This window comes from Stomoxys calcitrans, chromosome 3 (genome assembly GCF_963082655.1).
Source record: "Stomoxys calcitrans chromosome 3, idStoCalc2.1, whole genome shotgun sequence".
Lineage (NCBI taxonomy): Eukaryota > Metazoa > Arthropoda > Insecta > Diptera > Muscidae > Stomoxys > Stomoxys calcitrans.
In genome coordinates, this window is record NC_081554.1 from 117,603,372 (window position 1) to 117,620,948 (window position 17,577).

The 17,577-nt window shown below is 38.7% G+C and overlaps 1 protein-coding gene across 2 annotated transcripts in view; it reads left to right on the forward strand.

Annotated features, from left to right (window-relative positions):
* The window catches only part of LOC106085289 (protein dimmed), a 64,078-nt gene extending 46,754 nt beyond the window's left edge, over positions 1 to 17,324 (forward strand). For both annotated transcript variants that reach the window (XM_059364629.1, XM_059364628.1), the window contains exons 3-4: positions 1,346 to 1,594; positions 16,235 to 17,324. In XM_059364629.1, the coding sequence (XP_059220612.1) occupies positions 1,346 to 1,594; positions 16,235 to 16,837 (852 nt within the window). In that variant the 3' untranslated portion in view covers positions 16,838 to 17,324. The remainder of the gene's footprint in view (positions 1 to 1,345; positions 1,595 to 16,234) is intronic.
* Positions 17,325 to 17,577: the final 253 nt, after the last annotated feature.

The following is a 17,577-nucleotide window of genomic DNA, read 5'->3' on the forward strand; positions in this document are numbered from 1 at the left end:
GACCAATTTTCTGGGGGTCCACCCCTTTCCCAAAATACCACACAAACAGCAATTTTGAAGTGACCATCGCAATGTGGGGCTCAAATAAAGGTATTTGGGAGTAGAATACGAATTTGATATCCTAATGTAGGGCCATGTATTTAGGACATCACCGCTTTCTCAAAACACCCCTAAAGGGAAAAAATTTTCCGACCACGTCAATATGTGGCTCAAATGAAAGGTATTTGAGATTAGAAAACGAATTTGATAACCTATTTTGGGGCCATGTGTTTGGGGGACGCCTCATCCTGTAAACTCCTCTTAAGCCAATGGCAATATGGGGTTTAAAATAATGGTATTTGAGAGAAGAGCACGATGCTGATATAATTTCGGGGCCAAGTATCTGAGGGACCATCTCCCCCCTAAAACACCACTAAATCAGACATCATAAGAATATCGGGCTGAAATTAAGTATTTTAAGAATGGAGTACACCTTACATCCAAACATAAATTCTTGGACTAATAAAGATCATATGGGATTCAGATAAAGGCACTTATATTGTTAAACTGTTAGTCAAATTAAAAGAAAGTTAATCAAGTCGAAAATAAATAATCCAAGGAAACTTTTGTTCCATATAAAGTAAAAGAAGGCGCAGCGGAGCGGGCCCGGGTCAGCTAGAATAAGATAAAATCACTCACGGTTGTCAACTAACAAATAAGTTGGACGACCATTGGTTGCGAAGTTACCCCTATGGTAAATGCCAGCTAAAAATAAGTGATCTTGAACGCATAGACAACAAAAAGAACTTTGTAGATTCTTATATTGTATAATAAAAGTTTGGTGATAATTTGGACTACAAGGATACACACAATTTGGACTACAAGGATACACACACGGCTAATGAGTTCTATATATAACGGAAATGTATCTACGACGCTTGCTATTTACAATGAATTGTCTCCCGTTGATTTGAATGTCAAATCTAGATTAAATATTTTTATGCCGTTAGTTTGATCTGGCAAATCGCAGGCGTTTATTAGATATAAATACCCATAAGTGATCTTAAAATTCAAATAAAGCCCATATTTTTTTAACTCATATAGGAATCTGTATCATTATGAAATTTAATTTGATTTTGAATAGAAATTCTTGAGTTGAATAGGTTTGGCATGTATTTGTCAGCATGCATGAAAGGTCACTATTCTTATGAAGCCCACCATTGAACAAGACTGTTTATATATTATAATAATTTTTTTTATATTTCTTTATCCCTTGTAATCTTCTTTCGGTATTTTCTTTTCCTTTTTCTTGCGGATGCTAAAACAAACGCCGACAATGCGGTTTCTCCCTGTTACACGAGAGCAGTTAAGCAATAATTATGATATGGAAATGACAGATTCAAGTTCGCAAAGCGATGACACCAGTGGAGGAGGTGGCAGCAGTAATGGTGGCGGGAGCGGGGCACGACCTTCAAGTCGTGGCAGAAATTCATCGGGCACAAATCCCAATCGCCGCAGAAAGGGCACACTTAATGCAAAGGAACGAAATTTACGCCGCCTGGAGTCCAACGAAAGAGAACGCATGCGAATGCACAGCCTAAATGACGCATTTCAGGTACGCCAGTCATTCCATATTTAACAGTGGAAATAGTGAGTAGTGTGTATAGTAAATGAATTCGTTTCAGTGAAATGTCGGTAAATAAAACCTGTTTACATTTATAATTTCAGTTTTATATGAAAGTAAAATCACATAAGTAAAAAATGTTTTTCTATGAAAAATATCTGTTTAAAAAATAAAACTTGCCAAAACATATCAATAAGTACTTTTCCAATAAAAACTTGCAGGAGAGTAAGAGTCAGTTTACTCTCTTTAAAAAGTTTGCAAGCAAAAGAACGCAAACGACTTCCAGCGAAAATTTGCAAAACTACAGCTGATTTTGTTTTGGTTGTTTTTTCTACCCTCCACCATAGGATGGGGGTATACTAGTTTGGTCATTCTGTTTGTAACACCTCGAAATATGCGTCTGAGACGCCATAAAGTATATATATTCTTGATCGTCATGTCATTTTAAGTCGATCTAGCCATGTCCGTCCGTCTGTCTGTCGAAAGCACGCTAACTTTCAAAGGAGTAAAACTAGCCGCTTGAAATTTTGCATAAATACCATTTATTATTGTATGTTAGTTGGGATTGCCAATGGTTCAAATCGGTCCATGTTTTCATATAGCTACCATATAAACCGATCTCGAGTCTTGACTTCTTGAGCCTCTAGAGGGAGCAATTCTCGTCCGATTCGACTGAAATTTTGCACGTAATGTTTTCGTATCGCTTCCAACAACTGTGTTAAGAAGTATTTGGGTGTCACTTCAAACAACAGTGTTAAGTATGATTGAAATCGGTCCATAATCTGGTATAGCTGTCATATAAACCGATCTTGGGTCTTGACTTCTTGAGTCCATAGAGCGCGCAATTCTCATCCAATTTGGCTGAAAGTCTTTCGTTATGACTTTCAATAATTGTGCTTAATATGGCGCAAATCGGTACATAACCTGATATAGCTGTCATATAAACTGATCTGGGATCTTGAATTCTTGAGCCTCTAGAGGGCACAATTCTCATCTGATTTGGAAGAAATTTTGTAGAACAGCTTCTCTCACGACCTTCAACATATGTGTTTAATATGGTCTGAATCGATCAATAGCTTAATACAGCTCCTATATAAACCGATCTTCCGATTTTGCTTCTTGAGCCGCTTCAAGGCGCAATTCTTATCTGAATGAACTGAAATATTACACAATGACATCTAGAATTTTCAGCATTCATTTATGGTCCGAATCGGACTATAACTTGATATAGCTCCAATAACACAACAGTTCTTATTCAATATTCATTGTTTGCCTATGAAGAGATACTGCGCATAGAACTGGACAAATGCGATCCATGGTGGAGGGTATATAAGATTCGGCCCGGCCGAACTTAGCACGCTCTTACTTGTTTTTTGTCATAAGTTATTTACTTGCTTAACTGATAACTAATTTCACTTATTCGAACTACGCTATTATGGATAAATGAAACCTCTTTCACTTCACTTATCCCATATTGACTGTAGTTGTTTGAATATTGGTGGATTATTGTTGCCGCATATTTATGGGCAACAATTAGTAGTATACCCCCCATAAGATGGGGGGTATACTAATTTCGTCATTCTGTTTCTAATTACTCGAAATTTTCGTCTGAGACCCCATAAAGTATATATATTCTTGATCGTCGTGACATTTTATGTCGATCTAGCCATGTCCGTCCGTCTGCCTGTCGAAAGCACGCTAACTTCCGAAGGAGTAAAGCTAACCGCTTGAAATTTTGCACAAATACTTCTTATTAGTGTAGGTAGGTTGGTATTGTAAATGGGCCATATCGGTCCATGTTTTGATATAGCTGCCATATAAACCGATCTTGGGTCTTGACTTCTTGACCCTCTAGAGTACGCAATTCTTATCCGATTGGAATGAAATTTTGCACGACGTGTTTTGTTATGATATCCAACAACTATGCCAAGTATGGTTCAAATCGGTTCATAACCTGATATAGCTGCCATATAAACCGATCTTGGTCTTGACTTCTTGAGCCTCTAGAGTGCGCAATTCTCATCCGATTGGAATGAAATTTTGTACGACGTTGTTTTGTTATGATACTTAACAACTGTGCCAGGTATGGTTCAAATCGGTCCATAACCTGATATAGCTGTCATATAAATCGATCTTTGGTCTTGACTTCTTGAGTCTCTAGAGGGCGCAATTCTTGTCCGATTTGAATGAATTTTGGCACGACGTGTTTTGTTATGATATCCAACAACTATGCCAAGTATGGTTCAAATCGGTTCATAACCTGATATAGCTGCCATATAAACCGATCTTGGTCTTGACTTCTTGAGCCTCTAGAGTGCGCAATTCTCATCCGATTGGAATGAAATTTTGTACGACGTTGTTTTGTTATGATACTTAACAACTGTGCCAGGTATGGTTCAAATCGGTCCATAACCTGATATAGCTGTCATATAAATCGATCTTGGGTCTTGACTTCTTGACCCTCTAGAGTACGCAATTCTTATCCGATTGGAATGAAATTTTGCACGACGTGTTTTGTTATGATATCCAACAACTGTGCCAAGTATGGTTCAAATCGGTTCATAACCTGATATAGCTGTCATATAAACAGATATAGGGACTTGACTTCTTGAGCTTCTAGAGGTCACAATTCCTATTCGATTTGGCTGAAATTTTGCATGACGTATTTTATTCTTACTTTCAACAACTGTGTCAAATAAGGTTCAAATCGGTTCTTAACCTGATATAGCTGTCATATAAACCGATCTGGGATCTTGACTTCTTGAGCCTCTAGAGGTCGCAATTATTATCCAATTTGCCTGAAATTTTGTACGACGTATTCTCTCATGACCATCAACATACGTGTTTATTATGGTCTGAATCGGTCTATAGCCCAATACAGCTAACATATAAATCGATCTCTCTATTTTACTTCTTGGTCCGCAAAGGCCGCATATATATAATTTAATTGTGGTTCAAACCGGACCATATCTTGATATCGCTCTAATAGTAGATCCTTTTTTATAAGATTTTCTTATATCCTTCTTTTGCCTAAGAAGAGATGCCGGGAAAAGAACTCAACACATGCGATCCACGGTGGAGGGTATATAAGATTCGGCCCGGCCGTACTTAGCACGCTTTTACTTGTTTGTAATATCTTTGCATAAAGTTCTTGAAAATAAATCTCTTATTTTACAAACAAACATGACAATCTTATATACAACATACGTAAACCATACAAACAAGAACAATTACGCTCATACATTCGTTTGGGTTTCATTCAGGATGCACTTATAAGGTAAGGTCATGCGAACAGTACCATCACTGTGGTACAGGGTATTATAACTTTGTGCATTTGCTTGCAACGCTAAGAAGAAGAAGAGCCATTGATAAGTATACCGATCGGCTTAGAATCACTTCCTGATTCGATCTAGCTATGTCCGTCTGCCAATATGTATTCTTGTGATCAAGGTACAGGTCCCATTTGTTGTCCGATTGTCATGAAATTTTGGACAAATCTTTTTTTGGTCCAAGGATAAACGCTCTTGATTTTAGAAAAAAATCGGTTCAGATTTAGATATAGCTCCCATAAATATATATATCTTTCAACCGCTATGGCTTTTTAAGCCTGTAGAAGCCACAGTTTGTGTGCGACCTCTTCAACATTTAACATGAGGTGATTTATTCGACGTCCTCATATGTGTGCAAAATTTTTTGAAAATCGGACCAAATTTAGATATAGCTCCCATATATATCTTTCATCCGATATGGTCTTTGAAGGCTGTAGAAGCCACAATTTTGGTCCGATCTGTACAAAATTTCGCATGAGGTGTTCTATTCGACGTCCTCATGTGTGTACAAAATTTCGGTTCAGATATATATACATCGGATGAAGGATATAGCTCCCATATATATCTTTCATCCGATATGGCCAATAAAGGCAGAAGAAGCCACAATTTTTGTCCGATTTGTACAAAATTAAGCAAGAGGTATTTTATTAGACTTTTCCATTCGTATGCAAAATTTCGTCAAAATCGGGCCAGATTTACATATCTTCCATATATATCTTTTATCTGATATGGCCTTTTAAGCTTGTAGAAGCCACAGTTTTGGTCTAATCTGTACAAGATTTAACGTGAGGATTTTTATTCGACGTCCTCATTATGCGAAAATTTTCTCAAAATCGGACCAGATTTAGACATTGCTCCCATATATATCTTTCATCCGATATGATCATTTAAGGCTGTAGAAGCCACAGTTTTTTTCCGATCTTTACAAAATTTAGCACTAGACATTTTATTCAAAGTCCCAATACGTGTGCAAAATTTCATCAAAGTCGGTTCAGGTTTAGATGTAGCTCCCGATTAGATTTCGTGAGCTTCTAGAAGGCGCAGTTCTTATCCAATTTGGTTGAATTTTGCATATGTCCTTTCGGTAAGACTTCCAACAAATGCCAAGTAAGGTCTCGGGTCTTGATTTCTTGAGCCTTTACAGAGCGCAATTCTCATCCGATCTGGCTGAAATTTTGCGCAGGCTATTTTGTAATGACTTCCAACAATTGTGCCACGTATGGTCTAAGTCGTTTGTAACCTGATACTTAATATACTTGGCTATGTCAGAACCACTTGTTGTTCCACTAGCCGAACGTAAAATAGCGTTCCAAGCGCCCCGATCTTCTGCGCTCATTTTATAATCTCTGACACCAAGTTTCGAGGTGTCTACCACTTCTTAATCTTTCCAGCGCATGCAGCTCGTGGTTCGTACGACGCCTATTTTCTCCGTTAACGCAAACTGGTCCAAAAACTTTACCAAGAATCTTTCTCTCAAACACTCCAAGCACTGCCTTGCCTGCTTTCGCAAGTACCCATGCCTCAGAACCATATAATAACAGTGTCTTGTATAGAGTAATCTTCGTATGTCGAGAGGTGGCCTTCTTTCTAAACTCCTTACTTAATCCGAAGATATATCTGTTTGCAGGATTATCCTCTGCTCTATTTTAATACTGGTGTCATTTGTTTCGGCTACGGCGGTGCGGTTCCCAACTTTCTCCATTTTCTATATCTCATCGGTGTTACAAGGCGTTTTGGGAGTTGAAACCATTCCTTTTTTCTCAGCTCAATTTACTGCCAGACCCATTTTCACTGACTCTCTTTCAATTCTTTCAAAGGTAGCAGTTACTATTTCCGACCTATGGTATCGATGTCGTCGGAGTAGACGTTCTCTTATGAGTAGTATGCCATATCTATTCACATCTGCATCTCGCATAATCTTCTCCAGCATGATATTAAAGAGATCACACGATAAAGTGCTCCTTGTCTGAAACCTCGTTTGGTATTGAATGGTTCGGACAGATTCTTTCCTATTCTTACTGAGGAACGCGTATCAGCAAGTGTCACCCTGCAGAGTCTTATTCATTTTGCAGGGATACCTAACTCAGACATGGCTTGAAAAACCTTTGAACGTATAGGGATATCAAAAACGGCTTTGTAGTAAAAAAAGGGATGGTAGGTGTTGATTTACCAGTCTAAAGTCGCATTTATAGTGCCCGATTATCTCATTGAAGTCAGGTTTAAATCTTTCACACAGTACGCTCGAGAGTAACTTTTATTCGATGGGGAGGAGACTTATTCCTCTGTAGTTGGCACATTCCGTCTTGTCTCCTTTCTTGTGTACGGGATATAGTATGCTGAGGTTCCAATCGTCGGGTATGCGTTCTTCTAGCCAGATTGCGTAGATAAGCTGATGCATGCGCCTTATCAGCGTGCCGCCTCCGGCCTTAAATAGTTCAGAGTGTAACTCGTCGGCTCCTGCTGCCTTGTAGTTCTTTAGTCAGGTCACTACTACTTGGACCTCATACTGACTAGGAGGTAAACATTCTATACCATCATCATTGATTAGTTCTGTTGTATCCTCTTCGCTGCCAATGTCGGACACTAGCAGTTGGATAAAATGTTCTTTCCATATCCTCAGCATGCTATATGTGTAAGTTATCAGATTTCCTTCTTTGTCTCTGAAGGAGGTTGTGCCTGCACCAATGCCATCGGTTTGATGTTTAGTTCATTGGTCATTCTGACTCCAGTACATCTCAATTCTCTCACATTCATGTCTTTCCATTTCCTTTTTCTTTCTGCGGAAAAGACGTTCCTCCTCTCTCCTTTTCTCCCGATACCTCTCTTTCATCTGGCGCGTTCCTACTGATTGCAGGGTTGCTCTATATGCCGCATTCTTGACTTCAGTAGCATCTCGACACTATTGGTCGTACCAGGGGTTTGTTGGGGGAGGCTTCCGGTACCCAAGTACGGATTTCGTGGCATTTTCCATGGAGTGGGCAATGGTTTGCCACTGCACCATTATATCATCGGAGTGCGTTCATCAAGCAGATGGGTAAGTCGAGTGGAGTATGCCGTTGTCATCTGTTGTGTTTGCAGCTTTTCATTGTCCGGCTTCCGTGCAGTGTCAGATCGTACTTTCCTCGCCATGTATAAACGAGCACGATCCTTTGCTGCAACAAGGTAATGATCCGAATCTTTATTCGCTCTACGGGTGGATCGTACATATAACACCCTGGATGAATGCCTTCCATCTATCACAACGTGATCAATTTGGTTCCCCATATTTTAGTCGGGTGACAGCCATGTGGCTTTTTGAATATTTTAATGTTGATAACTGGTGCTGCTAACTACAAGGTTTTTTGCCGCTGCAAAATCTATCAGCATCAACATATTACTGGACTTATCTTGTGGAGGTTAAACTTTCCGACTGTTATACCAAAGATGTTTTCCTTCCCTATCTTCACATTAAAATCTCCCAGAACGATTTTAATATCATAGGCGGGGCAGCAGTCATATTCTTTTCGACACTCATAGACAAATTTGCTGAAAATAGCAACGACTTATGAAGGGGATTTTAGAAGAAAAAATTAAAACACAAATGTAAATGTGTGTCTCAGTGGAGGTTTATAATCACCACTGAATGTATACTTTACATAAACTTTTTTCTTTAAATTTAGATACAAAAGATACAATACAAATAACAAAAATGCGAGCTATACCAGCCACATTTCGAATTGTAAACCAAATAGATGGATCTTTACAATAATATATCACAAATTAAAATCATCCCTTCCAACAGAATTTCTAAGAAAATTCTAAACAAGTAAAAAGGCGCTAAGTTCTGCCGGGTCGAACTTTGGATACCCACCACCTCGGGTATATATGTAAACGACCTTTCGTCAAAACCCGGGGAAAAATGCATACCTAATGCCCCAAACAGCTATATCGAAATATGTACCGATTTGGACCAAATGCTAATAGTTCAAGTCATTGTTCAATTGTGTATAACAAAATATTGGTCTTTTTGGTAGCTATATCTAAAAATAAACCGATCTGAACCATATACGATATGGATGTCGAAAAGCCTAACATAAGTCACTGTGTAAAATTTCAGTTAAATCGGATCATGAATGCACCTTTTATGGGACCAAGACTTTAAATCGAGATATATTTATATGGCAGCTATGTCTAAATCTGGACCAATTTGGGCCAAGTTACAGAAAAATGTGGAAGAGCCTAGCACAACTCACTGTCCCAAATTTCGGCGAAATCGGACAATAAATGGGCCTTTAATGACACAAAAACCTTAACTCGAGAGATCAGTGTATATGGCAGCTATATCCAAATCTGGATCCATCTGAGCCAAATTAAATAAAAAAGTCGAAGAGCCTAATACAACTCACTGTCCAAAATTTGGACGATAAATGCGCCTTTTATGGGCCCAAAACCAAATCGAATGATCGGTCTATGTGGCAGCTATATGCAAATCTTGATCGATCTAAGCCAAATTGCAGAATATTCCGAGGGGTCTAACTTAACCCACTCTCTCAAATTTCGGACAATAAATGCGCCTTTTATGGGCCAAAACCTTAAATCGAGAGATCGGTCTATATGGCAGCTATATCCAAATCTGGACCGATCTGAGCCAAATTAAAGAAGGATGTCGAAGGTCCTAACACAACTCACTGTCCCAAATTTCGGTGACATCGGATAATACAACTCACTGTCCCAATTTTCAGCAAAATCGGATAGTAAATGTGGCTTATATGGGCCCAAGATTTTAAATCGGCGGATCGGTCTATATGGGGGCTATATCAAGATATAGTCCAATATAGCCCATCTTCGAACTTAACCAGATTTTTACGCTGATCAAGAATATACATACTTTATAGGGTCGGAAATGGATATTTCGATGAATATACCTCCATCCTTCGGTGGTGGGTATAAAAAATGCCTAAAGTAATCAAAACATGTAACGGGCGCCATAAAAATTAGCATAGACATTTTTTTCAGCAGACTTGTGTATTCAATACAGCAGATTTTGTTAGTTGAAATAGCAGTAAGAAATGTTTGCTAATACAGCAGCCCCATGTTTGCGGAAACAGCAATAATGTCTGATTTCCCATTTTCAGCAGGCAAAAGCTGCAGTTTTAGCAAACATTTTTGCTGCTTTGAACAACAAATTTGGTTGAGTGTAAGCGCTCGTAGAAAATATTCTTGGCCTGCTCGTCCTTGTCTTCCGTCGGGGTATGGGCACAAATATGGCTGATGTTGAAGAATTTGGCTTTTAGGCGGATTGTGGTTTTCCTTTCATTAACCGGAGTAAAGCCTGAGAAATGGTTTTACAGTCTCCGACTAACCACAACTACACAGCAAAATTCATGCCATGGCGGCTATAGTTTAGTTCGTCACCGTTCGGTGTTGTTGTAACGCCATTTCCAGTCTATCGCACATCCTGTAAGGCGGTAATATCTGCCTTGTACTTCTCCAATATCTCCGCCAGCGCGTATACTGCACCTTTTCTATAGAGAGTGCGGACATTCCAGCAGCAGATCCCCAAATCATGGTCCGTGGGTCGACAACGTGATACCTTTGTTTCTCATAGTGATTCTCATAATTTTCCGGGGCGGGAAGAGCCAGTGCCACCTGACTCCTCACCGAGACACTCCTCTCGACAATCGCTGACTGCATTGGCCGCATTTGTAGCTACTCCGCATAAAGACGGAGCTTTCCACCATTCCCGTTTTGTCCGGGGCATAACCTGGTATAGCTGCCAATCTGAGATCTTGACTTCTTGAGCCCCTAGATTGCGCAATTATCTGATTAAGCTGAAATTTTGCATGAAATATTTAGTTTTGTCTTCAACAACTATGCTAAGTATGGTTTATATTGGTTTATAACCTCCCAATTTTTGTGGTATTTTTCTATTCACATGACAAGTACGGACCATATCGGTCAATAACTTAGTGTAACTTACATATATATTGAAAAAGTCATTTAAAGAACTTGACAAATGCGATTCATGGTGGAGGGTATATAAGATTCGGCCCGGCCGAATTTAGCATGTTTTTACTTGTTTTTTATTGTAACGAATACAATATTAAACAAGTAAAAGCGTGCTAAGTTCGGCCGGGCCGAATCTTATATACCCTCCACCATGGATCATATTTGTCGAGTTCTTTCCGCGGCATCTCTTCCTAGGCAAAACAGGATATAAGAAAAGATTTGCTCTGCTATTAGACCGATATCAAGATATGGTCCGGTTTGGACCACAATTAAATTATATGTTGGAGACCTGTGTAAAATGTCAGCCAATAAGAATCGCGCCCTTTGGGGGCTCAAGAAGTAAAATAGAGAGATCGATTTATATGGGAGCTGTATCGGGCTATAGACCGATTCAGACCATAATAAACACGTATGTTGATGGTCCTGAGAGAATCCGTCGTACAAAATTTCAGGCAAATCGACTAACAATTGCGACCTCTAGAGGCTCAAGAAGTCAAGATCCCAGATCGGTTTATATGACAGCTATATGAGGTTATTTGCCGATTTGAACCATACATGGCACAGGTGTTGGATATCATAATAAAACACGTCGTGCGAAATTTCATTCCAATCGGATAAGAATTGCGCACTCTAGAGGCTCAAGAAGTCAAGACCCAAGATCGGTTTATATGGCAGCTATATCAGGTTATGAACCGATTTGAACCATACCTGGCACAGTTGTTGGATATCATAACAAAACCGTTCGTGCGAAATTTCATTCCAATCGGATAAGAATTGCGCACTCTAGAGGCTCAAAAAGTCAAGACCCAAGATCGGTTTATATGGCAGCTATATCAGGTTATGGACCGATTTGAACCATACTTGATATAGTTGTTGGATATCATAACAAAACACGTAGTGCAAAATTTCATTCCAATCGGATAAAAATTGAGCACTCTAGAGGCTCAAGAAATCAAGACCCAAGATCGGTTTATATGGCAGCTATATCAAAACATGGACCGATTTGAACCATACTTGGCACAGTTATTGGATATCATAACAAAACACGTCATGCAAAATTTCATTCCAATCGGATAAGAATTGAGCACTCTAGAGGCTCAAGAAGTCAAGACCCAAGATCGGTTTATATGGCAGCTATATCAAAACATGGACCGATATGGCCCATTTACAATACCAACCGACCTACACTAATAAAAAGTATTTGTGCAAAATTTCAAGCGGCTGGCTTTACTCCTTCGGAAGTTAGCGTGCTTTCGACAGACAGACGGACGGACATAGCTAGATCGACATGAAATGTCACGACGATCAAGAATATATATACTTTAAGGGGTCTCAGACGACTATTTCGAGTAGTTACAATCAGTATGACGAAATTAGTATACCCCCCATCCTATGGTGGAGGGTATAATAAAACACGTTAACACGAGCTAAGATCGGCCAGGCCGGGTCTTGGGAAACCACCACAGTGGATTCTACTAAAAATTTACACAAATGAACTTATTGTGATTTCGATTCTGAAAAAAATGGTACACTAATGTTACACTTATGCTCTTATAGTTATACACTTTTTATACCCACCACTGAAGGACGGGGGTATATTGATTTTGTCATTCCGTTTGCAATACATCCAAATATCCATTTCCGACCCTATAAAGTATATATATTCTTAATCAGCGTACAAATCTAAGACGATCGTCCACGACGGACGATCGTCTACAGTCTTTAACAACTAAAAGCGTGCTAAGTTCGGCCGGGCCGAATCTTATATACCCTCCACCATGGATCGCATTTGTCGAATTCTTTTCCCGGCATCTCTTCTTAGGCAAAAAAGGATATAAGAAAAGAGTTGCTCTGCTATTAAAACGATATCAAGATATGGTCCGGTTCGGACCACAATTAAATTATATGTTGGAGACCTGTGTAAAATTTCAGCCAATTCGTATAAGAATTGCGCCCATTGGGGCTCACGAAGTAAAATAGAGAGAACGATTTATATGGGATCTGTATCGGGCTATAGACCGAGACCGATAGACCGATACTTGGCACAGTTGTTGGGTATCATAACAAAACACGTCGTGCAAAATTTCATTCTGATCGGATAAGAATTGCGCACGCTAGAGGCTCAAGAAGTCAAGACCCAAGATCGGTTTATATGGCAGCTACATCAGGTTATGGACCGATTTGAACTATACTTAACACAGTTGTTGGATATAATAAAAAAACACGTCGTGCAAAATTTCATTTCAATCGGATAAGAATTGCGCACTCTGGAGGCTCAAGAAGTCAAGACCCAAGATCGGTTTATATGGCAGCTATATCAGGTTATGGACCTATTTGAACTATACTTGGCACAGTTGTTGGATATCATAGCAAAACACGTGGTGCAAAATTTCATTCCAATCGGATAAGAATTGCGCACTCTGGCGGCTCAAGAAGTCAAGACCCAAGATCGGTTTATATGGCAGCTATATCAAAACATTGGCCGATATGGCCCATTTACAATACCAACCGACCTACACTAATAAGAGGTATTTGTGCAAAATTTCAAGCGGCTAGCTTTACTCCTTCGGAAGTTAGCGTGCTTTCGACAGACAGACGGACGGACGGACGGACATGGCTAGATCGACATAAAATGTCGCGACGATCAAGAATATATATACTTTATGGGGTCTCAGACGAATATTTCGAGTAGTTACAAACAGAATGACGAAATTAGTATACCCCCCATCTTATGGTGGAGGGTATAAAAATAGAGATATTGAGCTAAAATTTTGCACAGACTATTTTTTTTTCCATAAGCAAGTTAAGTTCTAAGATGGGCTATATCGGAGTATATCTTGATATAGCCCCCATATAGACCGATCCGCCGATTTGAAATCTTAGGCCCATAGAAACCACATTTATTATCCGATTTTCCTAAAATTTGGGACAATGAGTTGTGTTAAGCCCTTCAACATCCATATTTAATTTGGTTCGAATTTGGATATAGCTGCCATATTGACCAATCCGCCGATTTAGGGTCTTAGGTTCATAAAAGCCACATTTATTATCCGATTTTGCTAAAATTTGATACAGTGAGTTGTGTTAGGCTCTTCGACTCTTTCTTCAATTTGGCCTAGATCGGTCCAGATTTAGATATAGTTGCCATATAGACCGATCACTCGATTTAAGGTCTAGCGCCCATAAAAGGCGCATTTATTGTCCGATTTTTGGGACAGTGAGTTGTGTTAGGTCCTTAGACATCCTTTTTCAATCTGGTCTAGATGGGGCCAGATTTGAATATAGCTTTCATATAGACCGAACTCTCGATTTAAGGTTTTGGATCCATAAAAGACGCATTTATTGCCCGATGTCGCCGAAATTTAAACATTGAATTGTGTTAGGCTCTTCGACATTTTTCTGCAACTTGGCCCAAATCAGTCCAGATTTGGATATAGCTGCCATATAGACGATCTCTCGATTTAAAGTCTTGGCCCCATAAAAGGCACATTTATAATCCGATTTCACTGAAATCACAGAGACTTATGTTAGGATTTTCGACATCCCTGTGGTATATGGTTCAGATCTGTTTATTTTTAGATATAGCTATTAAAAAGACCAATATTTTGTTATACACAATTGAACAATGACTTTTACTTATAAGTATTTGGTCCAAATCGGAACATATTTCGACATAACTGCTATGGGACATAAGGTATGCAATTTTCACCGGATGAAAAGTGGTTTACCGGAGGTGGTGGATATTCAAAAGGCCCAGCCGAACTTAACGCATTTTTACTTGTTTTTAAAAAAACTTTGAAGCAAATATTTTTGGTGGCTCGCAAATGATATAATACGTTGGCTTTATTGTGTGTTTCGGTTTTTGGACGAGCCATATAACCATATAACCATGGCCATAACGTTCCAGCGACGATCGGTTCTATGAACCGGAGCGAGTCAATATCTCAGGGTGTTACAAACGGAATAACTAGATTAGTATACCCACCATCTTATGTTGATGTGTATAAAAAAGTTAAGAGAAACCCACAATTACCATATGTGTTAAAATAGAGCCAAATTATTTATTTAGCTAAACAAGTAAAAATGTGCTAAGCTCGACCGGGCCGAATCTGCGAATCCTCCACCATGAATTTTGCTTAAAATTTACTCAACTGAACTCAGTTGAAGGGCATACGCGTATTTTATGTACTAAAATTCAGCATAATCAGGTAACAATTTAAACTTCTAGGGAATATAGAAGACGAGATTTGGATCATACTTACCATGGATGTTGAAAGGCATGATATTATACTCTGTGTGTGACAAGATTAGTAGACCCCACATCCTATGGTGGTGGATGAAAAAAGATTGGTCTAGGCCTAAAAGTTAATTATTACATTCGCAAACGTCGAAAGGAAAAGCTCTTTTTTATAATCAATAAGGCATTGTCATTGTGTGGGGAACCTTTACTTATTTTTGAGCTGTTGTGTTTCATTTCTGGCATCCAAATTAAACGGGCACTATATAAGATTCTGTAGATAAGGACTTTTGCCAACTCAAAAACATTTTCGGAGCCTTGAGGTGAAGATTTTAGCTCGAAAATGTATGTTTTCAAATGACTTTAGTCGACAAACCACCAGATGACCATCAGATTCTCCCGATATAGATACTATAGAAAGAATATGGGAATGGTTGGCATGTTTTCAAGTTAAAAATACAGCATTATTTAAGTAAAATAACTCGTTGAGAGACAAAAACAATCCTAGTTCTGCATAAAACCCGATTTTCTAAAGGTGCAATAAGATATTATGTAAAACAAAATATCGTGGTAGATCCTTAAACAGGATAAAGGTACCACTTATTAAATATAATGAAAAAAACTTTGTTCTTAATTTGGAATATAATAATAATAATATTTTACTTTAACAATATCCTGCAATGGAATCTCAATTTGACATTCACTTTCATGTCTATACTTATTTCAATTGGGGAGTTCTATTCAAAAGATCCTCTTATTTTGCTTGAATTTATTACTTTATATTGTTTTTGTTGCGTTATCCTTTGTTATATAAAAGGCAACAAATGTTAAGTATTTTATATTGAAATTAGACAAGTGTTATAAGATAATGATATACTTTAGAACCACCTAATACTACAATTTTGAGAAAAGTATTAAGATTAGTGTATTAGTTGTTCTATTCTTGTGAGCGGCAGTGTATACCGTTTATAACAATGACATTTCAGCAAACAGTGCTGCTAATAGCTGACAAATTTGTCTGGTTATGGGTAACTTCATTGTCTAACATGCATCTCTATCTATTCGTTCTCATTCCAGTCCTTACGAGAAGTGATTCCCCATGTAGAAATGGAACGCCGCCTCTCAAAAATAGAAACGCTGACATTGGCCAAAAATTACATCATCAATTTGACGCACATAATACTGGCCAAACGTAATGAGGAGTCGGCTTTGGAATTCAATGGCGCGCTTATGAACGGCAACGGTGCTGTAGATACCACTACAGTTAACAATGGTATTGAGCCTGACGTCAATATTCTTGGTTTAAATGGCAATCCCGCTGGCAATAATGCTAACGGCCTAATTGCACTATCCGGTAATTGCTATGACGACACGTCACTGGCCAATGGAGCGACCTATAATTGTACTCTCCTCGCGGAACACCATCAAAATGTCACACCCCAGTCATTGACAACAGCAACCACTACGATACAGATACAGAATCAACCACTCAGCCACATGCACCATCAGTCTCATCACATCATGATTTCCAATCACAATCAGATCCTGATGCCTCAACAACAAACGCCGAATGTACCACCACCTCCACCGCAACAGCAAAATGCTATTATTATGAATGGCTATGGCGATACTGCGGGCGATAACAACAACTTCGATGAACCATTTCGAGAGTTCTTGTAAGGTCCCAGGTTCGATACCATCTATTCGGGAATGACAACCCCTCTCGGGATATCAACGAATATTGATTTCTGAATGTTTAGCTCTAAGTATAGTGCCGAGGAGTACAATCACTCCTTGCATTTATCCAAATTCACCGATTGGTTACAAACATTGAAACAAATTAGCAAATAATTTAAATATTGTATTTATAATAATTAATTAGTTGATATGCAAGTATCGATTTATAACTCTATTGATTAGATTTGTAGTAGCAGTAGGAAACGCTTAAACAACCACATGAGAATTCGCACGAAAGTGCTTCTAGGACAACTCCATTAATGAACTCAATTATGTTAAAAAGGAATAAAGTAAAGCAAAAAAGGAATAGTTCCACTTCAGAATCACTGTTCACAATCCCCGGAAGAAGACAAATATTTGTAGACATAGGCGATAAGAATACAGAAGCAGAAGTGCGTATGAAAAGAATATTTCAATAAATCGTTTTGAACTTTCTAGCCAAATTAACTAAACATTGTATTCACTTTCATTCCATGCATACAAAACTAATACAGGTAAGTAAAAGTACGGGTTTCCAAAAACAAACTTGGTGAAAATTGAAAATTTTCACTCTATTGCAAATTTGCCCATGAACATTCCATTAAGAACTAGGGCAAACTCCTCACAAAGCAATGAGTGATCTCCGATTCAAGTTTAAGCTCAATGATAGGGGTCCTTCTTTTTAAAGCCTATTCCGAACGGCG